The sequence below is a fragment of the Chiloscyllium punctatum genome, chromosome 9, assembly GCF_047496795.1.
Source record: "Chiloscyllium punctatum isolate Juve2018m chromosome 9, sChiPun1.3, whole genome shotgun sequence".
Lineage (NCBI taxonomy): Eukaryota > Metazoa > Chordata > Chondrichthyes > Orectolobiformes > Hemiscylliidae > Chiloscyllium > Chiloscyllium punctatum.
Genome location: NC_092747.1, coordinates 125,883,024 through 125,896,769, shown reverse-complemented (window position 1 = coordinate 125,896,769; position 13,746 = coordinate 125,883,024). Strand labels below are relative to the sequence as shown.

Genomic DNA, 13,746 nt, shown 5'->3' with positions numbered 1-13,746 from the left:
GTACTGAGGGGGTTTACAACAGGAGACACAAAACATTAAGCTTTTAGATGTAGCAGAATCTAGGATGAAGAAGTTTTGTTTTAATTTGGTTCAAAGGTTTTTGAGTTCAGTTCAAAGAAGGTCTGACTGGTGTCAGAAGTAGGTATAGTCTCTCCGCCGCTCCTAGGAAAGGAAATTGTTCACAGCAGGTATGGGAATAAGTTATTTCAGTGAAAGAATGTGGGTTGCCAAAATTCCAGACCACAGTATTTGGTTAGAATGGCTCAGATGATTTAAAAAAAAAGAGACATTCTAAGTTCTCAGTTGGTTGAACACTCCAGGAAAAAGACTTCATGGCTCACAGTTCAGGCACTGAGAAGTAGTTAAATTATACACAACCTGGACATGGAAGAAATATATCAATGGATTTTGATTAACTATAAAGATTTTGTTTTGCCGATTATGTTGAAATCTATTATGTTTAAATAGCTTGGTTCAGTTTTCCTTTTTGCGCAATACATGTTAGTTTGATTGTTATAATCAGCTCTTCAGCCTTGTTAGCCTATGTTTTAGCGAAAGACTGCCACGTTAAAAAAAATATGATCTATCATCTGACTTCCTTAGTTGTGATAGCAGATGGTATAATAACTGCATAAAAATGACAATCTTTTAGAAATGTACCATTATTACCTTAAAGTACGCCATTATTACCTTAAGCGTCCTTCCTGAAAGGCCAATAATTTTCTCATCTTTTGGCTCCACTACTGTGGATGTGTTCACATCCCCACTCCCTGTGGTATCTATGATGTCAATAATTTTGGGTTTTCCATCACTCGTGATCTGCAAATAAATTATTTTTAGTTAGATACCATCAGTTGTGGTACTGTAGCATAACAATAATTACTCTCAGCAAACAGTCACGTAACAGTCTGCAGTAACTATTCTGAGCCATAATGTGATTTTTTTGTAAGTACTGAACATGTGAAGCACTTTGAAAAGACTTGCAGCTGTTTTTACTGGGTTTTAAATCATACTGAAAGAATCTGCTAAAATATCAAACTGAAATTCGAGTGTGGTTTCATCAACAGTGAGTGAATGGCATGTGACTTTTTGGAAGGAAATCTAATTTTCTTCCACATTCTCAACTTGTGCCATTTTCCTCTGACCTTTTTCTGGGACAGAAATGCCTGGTTTTCAAATCACACACAGCCACCAGGTTGGGGGTCAGGTTCCCCATTTTAAATGTGGAATGAGAATCAGGTTTCCACATATTCACTTTTAATCTGATGGTGTGATAGTTTGGAAGCAGATTACAAGCACATCAGGTCATTGAGTTTGTAAAGAAAATGGTAAATCTGCTCAGGAGTTGGGAACATTCTGTGTCGAAGTCTAGCAAGCACAAATGTTTTGACATTTGCAAATGTCAGTACTGTATCAGGTCCTCTTTGGTAATGTAGAATTTCTTAAAGCAGGAATTCATAATGGGGAGTTACTCTATGAAGGTAAGTTGACCCAAGTTGGCTAGCATTGTTTAACTGTTCACGTTACAGTAAATTTTCCAATGCAGAAAGTACCATTCATCATGTATTAAACAATACAAAAAAGTCTTCTTTCTCTGTGCAGTTTTCATACCCTGATTTCATTATGCTGGCAAATTTGGCTATTTAAGATAAGCTGCTAAAGTCTGTACCTGCTTTCCCATGCACTGCTTGACAGGCAATGTACTGTGAAATGAAATCAATACCTGTTGTCAGTGGAGCGCGATGCTTTTGTTATGACAGTTGTTCTATTATAAACACTTGATTTCACAAGCTTCAGCTCAGGTGGTCTTGCTATTCCAAAACCAACTGCAACACCTTCAAGCCTTTCGTGGAACAATATATAATATGATGCAGCATCTTGTTTACAAATCTACATGGCACTTCAAAATTCTTATCAACTTTTTTATCGTTCGCAATGTTTGTTCAGCATCAATGAATTGAAGGGTTTTTAAAAAACATTAAAGGGTTAATGGTTTTCCAATGATTTCAAAATAATTCCCATTATTTCGATACCTGAGAAATGTACATTCTGTATACCGGGTAGGTGACTATGGAGGAGAGATATAGAGGCAGCACGCAGATGTCATGGGAAGGCATGGGGAACCTGAAGTCGCATGGGGAATCTGAGGTGCATATGGCTGGGTTGGGTGGGGAATAGAAATGGCATGGGAAAGGTTAGGTTGTATTTGAGGATAGATGTGACATGTGAGGTGACAGTTGAGATTAAAGGGTCTTTAAATGAGGTTGAGAGATGGTCTGCTGTGTGAAGACCATGGGCCTCCTAGCTGGCCCATATCCACAATGGTGCCCCATTGCACTTGAAAAATGCACTGTGAACCTGACTCCCCCTTGTGAGAAACCATAAAAATGCCCGTAAACACACGTGCAAATGAGCAGGAGTAGGCTAACCTACTGCCCCAACATTCAATAAGATCATAGCTGATCGGATTGTAGCCTCAATTCCATATCCCTACTTACCACAAGAAATACTAATTCCCTTCTTAGTCAGGAATTTAACTACCTATATCTTATTCAATGAAGCCAGATCTATCATTGTCCAGAATCATAATGCTGAAAGAAAACAAATTCTTCCTCATAAACAAAAACAGAAATTGCTGCAAATGCTCAGCAGGTTTGAGAGCATCTGTGAAGAAAACATAGAACATACCAAACCCTTCAATGTTGCACCGACCTGTGAAACCAAACTGAAGCCCATCTAACCTACACTATTCCATTTCCATCCATAGGCTTATCCAACGACACTTAAATGCCCTTAAAGTTGGTGAGTCTATTACTGCTGCAGGCAGGGTGTTCCACGCCCCTACTACTCTCTGAGTAAAGAAATTATCCCGGATATCTGTCCTATATTTATAACCCCTCAATTTAAAGCTATGTTCACTTGTGCCAGCCATCACCATCTGAGGAAGAAGGCTCTCACTGTCCACCCTATCTAACCATCTGATGATCTTATATGTCTCAATTAAGTAACCTCTCAACCTTCTCTCTCACAAAAACAGCCGCAAGTCCCTCATAAGACCTTCCCTCCCTACCAGGCAACATCCCAGTAAATCTCCTCTGAACCTTTTCTAAATCTTCCACATCCTTCCTATAATACAGTGACCAGAACTGTACACACACAATACTGTGGCTGCACCAGAGTTTTGTAAGGCTGCAGCATGACCTCATGGCTCCAAAACGCAATCCCTCAACCAATAAAAGCCAATTACATTGTGTGCTTTCTTAACAACCCCATCAACCTGGGTGGCAAATTTCAGGGATCTATGTACATGGTCACCAATACCTCTCTGCTCTACTACACTACCAAGAATCTCACCATTAGCCCAGAACTCTTCATTCCTGTTATTCCTTCCAAAGTGAATCACCTCACACTTTTCCGCATTAAACTCCATTTGCCACCTCTCAGTCCAGCTCTGCAGCTTATCTATGTCCCTCTGTAACCTACAACATCCTTCATCACTATCCACAACTCCACCGACCTTAGTGTCATCCACAAATTTACTAACCCACCCTTCTACCCCCTCATCCAAGTCATTTATAAAAATGACAAACAACAGTGGATACAAAACAAATCTGGTAAATGAATTCCAGGATGAACATTTCCCATCAACCGCCACCTTGTTATCTTTCAGCTAGTCACTTTCTGATCCAAACCGCTAAATCACCCTCAATCCCATGCCTCCGTATTTTATGTAACAGCCTACCATGGGGAACCTTATCAAACTCCTTACTGAAATCCATATACACCACATCAACCGTGTTACCCTTGTCCACCTCTTTGGTCAACTTCACATCGCCGACACAATAAGGTTTATGAGGCACAGCCAACCCTTCATAAAACCGTGTTGACTATACTTAATCAACTTATTCCTTTCTAGATGATTATAAACCCTATCTCTTATAACCTTTTCCAACACTTTACCCACAGCCGAAGTAAGGCTCACTGGTCTATAATTACCAGTGTTGTCTCTACTCCCCTTCTTGAACAAGGGAACAACATTTGCTATCTTCCAGTCTACCGGCACTATTCCCGGAGACAATGATGACATAAAGATCGAAGCCAAAGGCTCTGCAATCTCCTCCCTGTCTTCCCAGGGAATCTGAGGATAAATGCCATCCAGCTCAGGGGACTTATTTATTTTCACACTTTCCAGAATTGCTAACACGTCTTCCTTGTGAACTTCAATCCTTTCTAATCTAGTAGCCTGTATCTCAGTATTTTCCTCAACAACATGGTCTTTTTTCCAGTGTGAACACTGATGAAAAATATTCATTTAGCACTTCTCCATCTCCTCTGACTCCACGTACAACTTCTCACTACTATCCTTGATTGGCCCTAATCTTTCTCTTATCATTCTTTTATTCCTGATATACCTATAGAAAGCCTTAGAGTTTTCCTTGATCCTATCCACCAATGACTTCTCATGTTCCCTTCTGGCTCTTCTTAGCTCTCTCTTTAGGTCTTTCCTGGCTAACTTGTAACTCGCAAACGCCCTAACTAATCCTTCATGTCTTGTCCGAACATAAGCCTTCATCTTCCTCTTGACAAGAGCTTCAATGTGTTTAGTAAACCATGGCTCCCTCGCCCAACAACCTCCTCCCTGCCTGACAGGTACATACTTCTTATTCTATGTTCAAGTTGACTTTGAGCTATAGGACAGGCTGAACAGACTGGGGCTGTTTTCCCTAGAGCGTCAGAGGTGTGATCTTATAGAGGTTTACAAAATCATGAGGGGCATGGATAGGATAAATAGAAAATTTTGTTTTCCTGGGATGGGCAAGTCCAGAACTAGAGAGCATAGATTGAGGGCGAGAGGGGAAAGATATAAAAGAGACCTAAGGGGCAACTTTTTCATACAGAGGGTGGTACGTGTATGGAATGAGCTGCCAGAGGATGTGGTGGAGGCTGGTACAATTGCAACATTTAAGAGGCATTTGGATGGGTATATGAACAGGAAGGGTTTGGAGGGATATGGGCTGGGTGCTGGTTGGTGGGACTAGATTGGGTTGGGATATCTGGTCGGCATGGACAGAAGGGTCTGTTTCCATGCTGTACATCTCTATGACTCGATGACTGTCAAACCTCTTGTTTGTCACATACAGATTAAGTTATATCTCTATTTGATTTGATACTTATTAAAGGAGACAAGAAAGCCAGATGAGGACATTAGAGAGAAAGAAATAGATGGTTATGATGACAGATGAGTAAAGGAGGAGAATCATGTAGAAGATAAAAATTAGCAAGGATTAGTTGTCTCAATGGCTAGTTTCTGTGCCATTGATCCTATGTAATTGTACATAACCTGTGATTTGCAAAGGTTTAACGAAGCTCCTTACATTTGAACACCAAGCCTCTACTTACAAAGCCCAGGTAGGTTTGCCAAATTTAGTTGGAGGCATTCCTGTAGGATTGGTCTTGTGATTTCTAGGAATCAATTACAACAGCTGGGTGCCACATAGTTGAGTATTTTTGCCTTTGGCTTTGCATTATTTGTTATTGGAAACAAGTTGCAAGAATCAGGAGCCAATTGTGAGAGGGAGCAAGCGGTTAGAACAAGAGCACGGGAAGAAGGGGTTAGCAGAAGTGGAGAAGTGATTTGCAGTGGGGAAATCAAAGGTGGGGGGGGGGGGGGGGGGGGGGGGGGGAGTCTTTCATAACATAATTACACCTAACGTATGGATAACAAACAATGTAGCAATGCTCAGATAACCTTCATAATTAGCAGTAACACAACAACTTACTAATAGTTATTGACTTAATACTCAATGACTCACATTTATATTATAACTTTCATGCAAAACATCCCAAGCTATTTCATGTCAAAACAGAATACTGACTCTTATAAGGAGACACTAGGGTAGATGATTTGTAAAAGACCAGTCGAGAAAGTACGTTATAAGGATTTTCTTAAAATGAGGAAAGAGATACATGGAGATTCAAAGGGGAAATCACAGTGGAAGTTGCTTTCTTTTAAAATATTTATCTCATTGTCTTTGAATTTATGCTTTCTCCTCTATGCCCCAGCCACAGTTAGAACATAATAACCCTCAATTCAAGAACCTGTTTTCCCTCGTTTCTGTATCCTCGTTCACTACCTGGATACCAGTGAAAGAAACTTTCATTATTGACTCATATTAAATTCTCAGGTGTCACTTACCACTTTACCAGCAGCTCCTTTCTCAGTTCTTTTTCACACTGTTGCAGCTCAAAATCTTCTCTGAATGACCCCTTCCCATCCCCACTGTCCAGGTTCATTACCCCCTTAATCTTCCATTCCAGTCTCCCCCTCACTCCATTCCCCAAATCATTCTCACCTTAAGTTCACAGACCTTTCTCACCTCCCAAATTCTGGACACAACCAGGATTTGAAGTTTCCCACTATTAAATTTCCCACTTGGAAGTCAGATGATGCTCGGATGGTGATCAATATCAAAATCTCCATTTACAGTGGGAAACTGAAATTACTGATCTCCCACTGCCACTAAATTACTATTATTCTGACAGCTTTAGATGATCAAGCTAAAGGGCATAATTTACCTCCTTTTCCTACAACAGAAATTATGAAACTTCCACACTCAAGAACATATCACAGATTTGCATAACAAGCATCACTAAAAACAACAGGTTTTATGTGCTCAGTATCTCTATATGATGGAAACTTCAAAACATTATGCTCCAATTTTACTTCTTCCAATGCTTTGCTTGCTCAAATAATATATTTTTCTTTGGAATTTTTCAAACCATACTTGACTGTAGTACTTTGAAACTGGCATCTGGCCTTGTTTGCGTGCCCAATTGAGCTTTGTAATGTGTCCATCTCAGTTTTGGAAGTTGCTGTCTCTTTCTGCGAAGTTTGAATATGACTAGTGGCAATGGGCTAGCTTTTCCCAAATAACTGCAGGGGCATTAGAATAACCAGAAGAGAGTCCTCATGTTGGACTCGAAAAATTAAAACTAATTAAAAACCAAAAGAACTGTGGATGCTGTCAATCAGAAACAAAAACAGAAATTGCTGGAAAAACTCAGCATGTCTGCCGGCATCTGTGAAGAGAAACATCAGTTCTGAGGAAGGGTCACTGGACTTGAAACATTAACTCTGATTTCTCTCTACAGATGCTGCCAGACCTGCTGAGTTTCTCCAGTATTTCCTATGCTACTGAATTCTCCATGATGTTGTATACTCTTCTACAGTACCATCCTCAACTTTTCTAAATTTGTTAAACTCTGACCACAACCATAAGCAGTCAACAAATCACCTTTCTGATAAACTTAATCCACCATAAGTTAACAATCTGTCCAATTTATCAGTGGTCAAATGATCCCGCTCTAATTCTGCAAAAGAAAAAAACTTTCCTTCTTTTCTTGCATCTGTATTGCAATGAAACGTTAAGGCCACACTTTGCTTCCACTTTGGCAAAGTAGTAATCAAGGTCCACACTGTAGCTTCATTCTTCTATTTGTCATTCGGCTCATTTTCAGAAAAGGAGCAGGTAATGAAATCCTAAGTTCATTTTAACCCAATCACCTCTTGTTACCAATATTGCAAACCGTAGTGAAACACACAGGTCTCTGAAGGTAACAGGGCAGCAGATATGATGGTCAAGGCCAGGATATCAAAGCAGGAACGTTATAGTCAAACTGCATTAACTGCTAGTAATATCAGTTCTGTGTATATTCGGCAGCAACCAGGGAACAGGCAATAAGTAACTGGCAAAAGCATTAGACGGGAACTGAAGTCTATCTTTTCCAACCAAAAGGAGTTCAGAACTCAAGGCCTGAATGCATGTAGGGAAAGAAACCTTAACCACATTTAAAAAACACCTAGATATTTATTGAGACCACACATGGAATAGTGTGTGCGGTTCTAGTCTCCTTTCTCGATGAAGGATGTTCTGGCTATGAAGGCAGTGCAACAAATTAGATTAGATTACTAAGAGTGTTGAAACAGGCCCTTCGGCCCAACAAGTCCACACCACCCCACCCATACCCCTACATGTACTCCTTACCTAACACTGCGGGCAATTTAGCATGGTCAATTCACCTGACCTGCACATCTTTGTGACTGTGGGAGGAAACCGGAGCACCCGGAGGAAACCCACGCAGACACTGAGGGAACATGCAAACTCCACACAGTCAGTCACCTGAGGGAATTGAACCTGGGTCTCTGGCGCTGTGAGGCAGCAGTGCTAACCACTGTGCCACCGTGCCGCCCCAAATATTTACTAAACCAATTCATGAGATGGCTGATGCATGAAGAGAGATTGAATTGGTTTGGACTATACCCACTGGCTTTTAGAAGAATGAGGGGGAGCTCACAGAAACCTGTCAGGACAAGACAGGGTAAATGAAGGGAGGATATTCCTGATGACCAGGTATCTAAACCAGGGGTCACAGTTTAAGAAACATGGAGTAGGTTTCGTAGGACTGAATGAGGAGAAATTTCCAAATCACCAGAGTGGTGAGCCTGTGGAATTCTTTACCTCAGAAAGCAGCTGAGATCAAAACATTGAATATTTTCAAGAAGGAGTTGGATAAGATTGTTAGAGGTGAAAGGATCAAAGGGTATGGAGAGAAAGTGGGAGCACTTGGTCTTAAATGGCAACCGTAAACACACTCTATCCCAGTCAGTCACCCTGTGCCACACTCTATTCCAGTCAGTCACCCTTTGCCATGATGATCAGCCATGATCCTATTGAATAGCTGAGCAGGCTCAAAGGGCCAACCTGCCTTATTTCTGCTCCTGTTTTTCATCTTTCTAAAGTGCCTTAACTCTGAGGACCCCAGGCAGGAGCTGGAAAGTTGAATTCGACCGTATGACTCGTTCAACCAGCATGAACAATAATGGCTGAGTGGGCTCCTTCTGTGCCACAAATCAATCCACATTTCTGATCAGTCATCATGATTAGTATCAGTTACATAACATCAGCTTGAATAACCAAACATAATTGAGTATGAGGCATTATTTCCAGTTGAGTGTTCATATACGCACTTAAAAATAGATTTTGGCCTTCTCATTGCAATTAAAATTATTATAACATATGCAAAATGAAAAATGTATATTAAACATCTAAAATGACCTCACAAAAGACTTACTGCAATACTCTTATCAAAACTTAAACTAATTTTAAAATGGTTGCTCAACTGGTTTTACACTTTAAATAATAATTTGTAATCTTCTTATACAAGCAGGGATATTAGCACGGCACCACAAAACCCTTGTTTCACACCTTTAGCTTTTTTTTAAAATCAACCCATGCAGACACGTTGTGACACACCTCCACGGCAGGCAGGCCCTGAATCTGGACCTTCTGCCCAGAGGCAGGGATACAACCACTGTAGTACAAGACCCTCTGGTCACACTTTGTAATAAAATATTTTGAGTCAACCTATTCAGATATGTTCTGAGACACTTCTGAGGCAGGAGGGATTTGAAGCAAAACTTTATGACCCAGGAGTACACACCTTGCATTTTATAAGATCCTCATTAGCACTAAATCCTAAATTAGGCTATCCCTAACTTGTAAGACAGGTACCAATTTCCACCTCATTTTCTAACTTGGCAAGATGCAGGAAAGCTTGTCTCATTCTATTATGGGAGGTAGGAATCTGAGATACTGGGGAAAGCACAGTTTACCTTGAGTCACATTGAAAGGCACATGGTCTGTTTTACATTTAAAAACTGTACATGAACATACTATTTTCATACCTTGCTAAGAAATGAAATAGTGACTGAAAAATAATTATATTGCAAACTGACACTTCAAATCAACCATTAAACTGGGCTTGTTCGTTGTCAACACACCATCAGTCCCAGAGGAAAATCCTGGAAAATGTCAAATCAGTTTGGGAGGGGGGGGGGAATAAAAAAAACAATCCACATCTAACCCCGACCCCGCCAAAACACTTCACAAACAAATACAACATGGTATTCCCTTATAGTGTGCAACTTTGATTGGAAATTTACCACAGTACATGGGTCAATAACAAAAACAGAAATTGCTGAAGAAACTCAGCAGGGCTACCAGCACCTGTGCACTCTCTCCACAGATACTAGCCATGATGTGGAGGTGCTGGTGTTGGACTATGGTGGATAAAGTTAAAAAACCACACAACACCAGGTTTACAGGTTTATTTGGAAGTACTAGCTTTCAGACTGCTGCTCCTCGTCAGGTAACTAGTGGGGCAGGATCAAAAGACACTGAACTTATAGCAAAAGATCAGTGCCGTGCAATTAAAATGATATATTGAACAGCAATCTAGGTTTGTTCAATATATAGTTTTAAATGCATTACAATGTGACCTTCCGTTATAAATTCTGTGTCTTATGATCCTGTCCTAACAGTTACATGTTGAGGGATCGACGCTCTGAAAGCTAGTATTTCTAAATAAGTCTATTGGAGCATAACCTGTGTGATTTTTAACACTGTCCACAGATACTGGCAGAGTTCATCCAGAAAATTCAGTTTGTTTCAGATCTCCAGTATGGATAGTTCTTTGCTTTCTTTTGGATGTCCAGCCATAAGACATGGGTCAGCCCCAGTAATGAGCAGCACTTTGGTGAAGCAATGTCAGATGCCTCTGCAACAACCTTTCATTCAATGCCAACAAATTCAAATTTGCACTTGGTCTTAAATGGCAACCGTAAACACACTCTATCCCAGTCAGTCACCCTGTGCCATGTTCACTGAACAATGTCAGAGTGAGTGAGTAATAACGCAGGGATTATTAATCCAGTTAAAAACCGCGGGTGCTGTAAATCAGAAACAAAAATAGAAATTGCGGGTGTACTGAGCTTTTCCAGCAATCCCTATTTTTGTTAATAATCCTGTGAAGTTAGTGGTGGGGGAGAAAATGTCAAATCAGTTTGGGAGGGGGGGGGGGGGGGGGGAGTAAAAAAAACAATCCACATCTAACCCCGACCCCGCCAAAACACTTCACAAACAAATACAACATGGTATTCCCGAGCAGTTTACGGTCATTCCCACCGGGGGCGGGGGCGGACGCGCCGACTACGCGAGGCCGAGGCTCCGCGGGGCCTACAGTGGTTTTACCTGCAGTCCGTGCGCGCCCGGGTCCACCCCGGTGTCCAGGACGGCGATCAGAACCCCCCGGCCGTCATACTCCGGGTAACGGCACAGGAAAGACGCGGCGCCCGTCTCCTTCTTGGGCAGGAGGCCCTGGTAAGGGAAGGAGTCGTCCGGGTGGAGAGCCATGTCTGCCCCTGGTCCCGGTCCCTGTCCCTGTCCCGCCGCCAGCCTCCTCCTCCCCACCCCCGCCGCCGGCGGCCGCCTGGAGCTGCGGCTCCCTCTGACCGAGCGCGGGAGAGAGACAGAGAGAGAGAGCTCGTGCCCCGTGCCCCAGCGCCGGCTCGTGCTGGGCTCACTCACCCCTCACCCCCTCACCCACAGGGTCAGCCAGCCCAGGGCATGCACAACTCTCCAATTATCCCCCAGCAACACTGACTCGCCTCAAATAGAAACCTGCAATCATCTCATTGCAACAAAAGCATCATTGCCAAACGTGAAACAGGAGGGGTGGGGTCGATGTCTGGCACTGAGATTGTTTGGGGGGGGGGTAAAAATAAAGCTCAGCTGCTCTTCCTCAGAACTGCAAATTATTGGCATTATTTGGAAGCCCTAATTCCTGATGAAGGGCTCCTGCCCGAAACGTTGATTTTCCTGCTCCTCAGATGCTGCCTGACCTGCTGTGCTTTTCCAGCACCACTCTAATCTAGACTCTGGTTTCCAGCATCTGCACTCCTATTATCTGGAAGTAGTCGAAAGTGAGGACTAGAGATGCTGTGTCTCTCACCTGCACACACACACACATGGGTGCTGGGGAAGAAATAAGCACTACTGCAGTTGGGCAATAATGTAGGGGAAAGAAAAATCAGGGCGGTCAGGGGCTCTGCACAGAGAGAGCTGGCTCTGAGCTGGATCTGTGTCAAGGACTCTCCATGTATAAATACAGGATGATTTGATGATAGGATAACAGTCTTCATGGATAAAGTTAAAAATCACACAACACCAAGTTGTAGTCCAGCAGGTTTAATTGGAAGCACACTAGCTTTCGGAGTGATGCTCCTTCATTAGGTGGTAGTGGAGGGCCCAATCCTAACAGAATTTATAGCAAAAATTTATAGTGTGATGTAACTGAAATTATACATTGAAAAATTGATTGTTTGTTAAGCCTTTCATCTGTTAGAATACAGTGATAGTTTCACTTCTTTTATGTTAAATCACAAACTTTTTTTTAAAAAGTTGCATTCTCGGGTTAGCTGTTAACAGTGGTGATAGCTAGACAATATGTTGAAGGTAAAAACAATGACTGCAGATGTTGGAAACCAGATTCTGGATTAGTGGTGCACATCAGTTCAGGCAGCATCCAAGTAGCTTCGAAATCGACGTTTCGGGCAAAAGAGCTTTTGCCCAAAACGTCGATTTCGAAGCTACTTGGATGCTGCCTGAACTGCTGTGCTCTTCCAGCACCACTAATCCAGAATATGTTGAAGGTGTTGGCCCCTGGGTTCTCTGTTTATGCCATGATGTTTAGATTGATTCTAATCTAAAAAGTAAGATAACGGAGTTTTACATAAATTCATGCAGTTTTTGAGCTCAGAGTTCTACATGAATGCATGGTGTTGTGTGATTTTTAACTTTGTACACCCCAATCCAACACCGGCATCTCCAAATCTAGACTTCATGGAATTATTTCAAACACGATCATCATCTCAGCCTCAGTTCCACTTGCCTGCCCACTCTCCATAACCCTTGAACACATTACTCATAAAAAGAAAAACAAAAGGACTGCAGATGCTGGAGACAAGAGTTAAGATTAGAGTGGTGCTGGAAAAGCACAGCAGGTCAGGCAGTATCCCAGGAGCAGGAGAATCGACATTTCGGGCAGGAGCCCTTCATCAGGAATTATCTGGAAGTGTTTGGCACAAGAGGCTGGTAATTCCATTTGTTCTGAATAAGGGTCACTGGAGTCATAGAAACATACAGTACAGAGTTTAAAATCTCACAACACCAGGTTACAGTCCAACAGGTTTATTTGGAAGGAAAGCTAACAAAGCGCTGCCACTTCATCAGGTAGCTAGTGGGGCAGGATGATCTTTCACTATAAATTCTGTGTCCTGCTCCACCAGCTACCTGACAAAGCAGCAGCACTCTAAAAGCTTGTACTTGCAAATAAACCTGTTAGACTATAAACTGGTGTTGTATGATTTTTAACTTTGTCCACACATGTCCAACACCAAAACTGCCACATGCAACAAGGAAACAGACTCTTCAGTCCAACCAGTCCATGTTGAACATAATCCCAAACTAAACTAGTCCCACCTGCCTGCTCCTGGCTCAGGACCCTTTAAACCTTTACTATTTCTGATTAGATTCCCTACAGTATGTAAACAGGCCCTCTGGCCCAACAAGTCCACACCAATCTTCCAAAGAGTAACCCACTCCAAGCCTATATTTAGCCCTGCCTAATGCACCTAACACTATGGACAATTTAGCATGGCTAATTCACCTGATGTACACATCTTTTGTGATTGTTGGTGAAACTGGAGTACCCAGAGGAAACCCATGCAGACACGGGAAGAATGTGCAAACTCCACACAGACAGCTACCTGAGCCTGGAATCGAACCCTGGTCCCTGGTGCTCTGAGGCAGCAGTGCTAACCATTGAGCCACCATGCCGTCCCAAAGT

The 13,746-nt window shown here is 42.1% G+C and overlaps 1 protein-coding gene across 5 annotated transcripts in view; it reads right to left on the bottom strand.

Annotated features, from left to right (window-relative positions):
- Nucleotides 1-11,622, bottom strand: part of tpp2 (tripeptidyl peptidase 2) — a 102,148-nt gene extending 90,526 nt beyond the window's left edge. Inside the window, exons 1-2 of one of the 5 annotated variants that reach the window (XR_011961582.1) lie at nucleotides 11,091-11,621; nucleotides 691-819 (exon numbers count right to left, since the gene is read on the bottom strand). Coding sequence is in view for 4 of the 5 variants with exons in the window: in XM_072578199.1 (XP_072434300.1) it covers nucleotides 691-819; nucleotides 11,091-11,252 (291 nt within the window). In the remaining variant the exon portion in view is untranslated. Of the gene's footprint in view, nucleotides 1-690; nucleotides 820-11,090 lie in introns of all 5 variants that reach the window. The other 4 variants (XM_072578199.1, XM_072578200.1, XM_072578198.1 and 1 more) reach the window with 4 other exon arrangements.
- Between the last annotated feature and the right edge of the window lie 2,124 nt (nucleotides 11,623-13,746).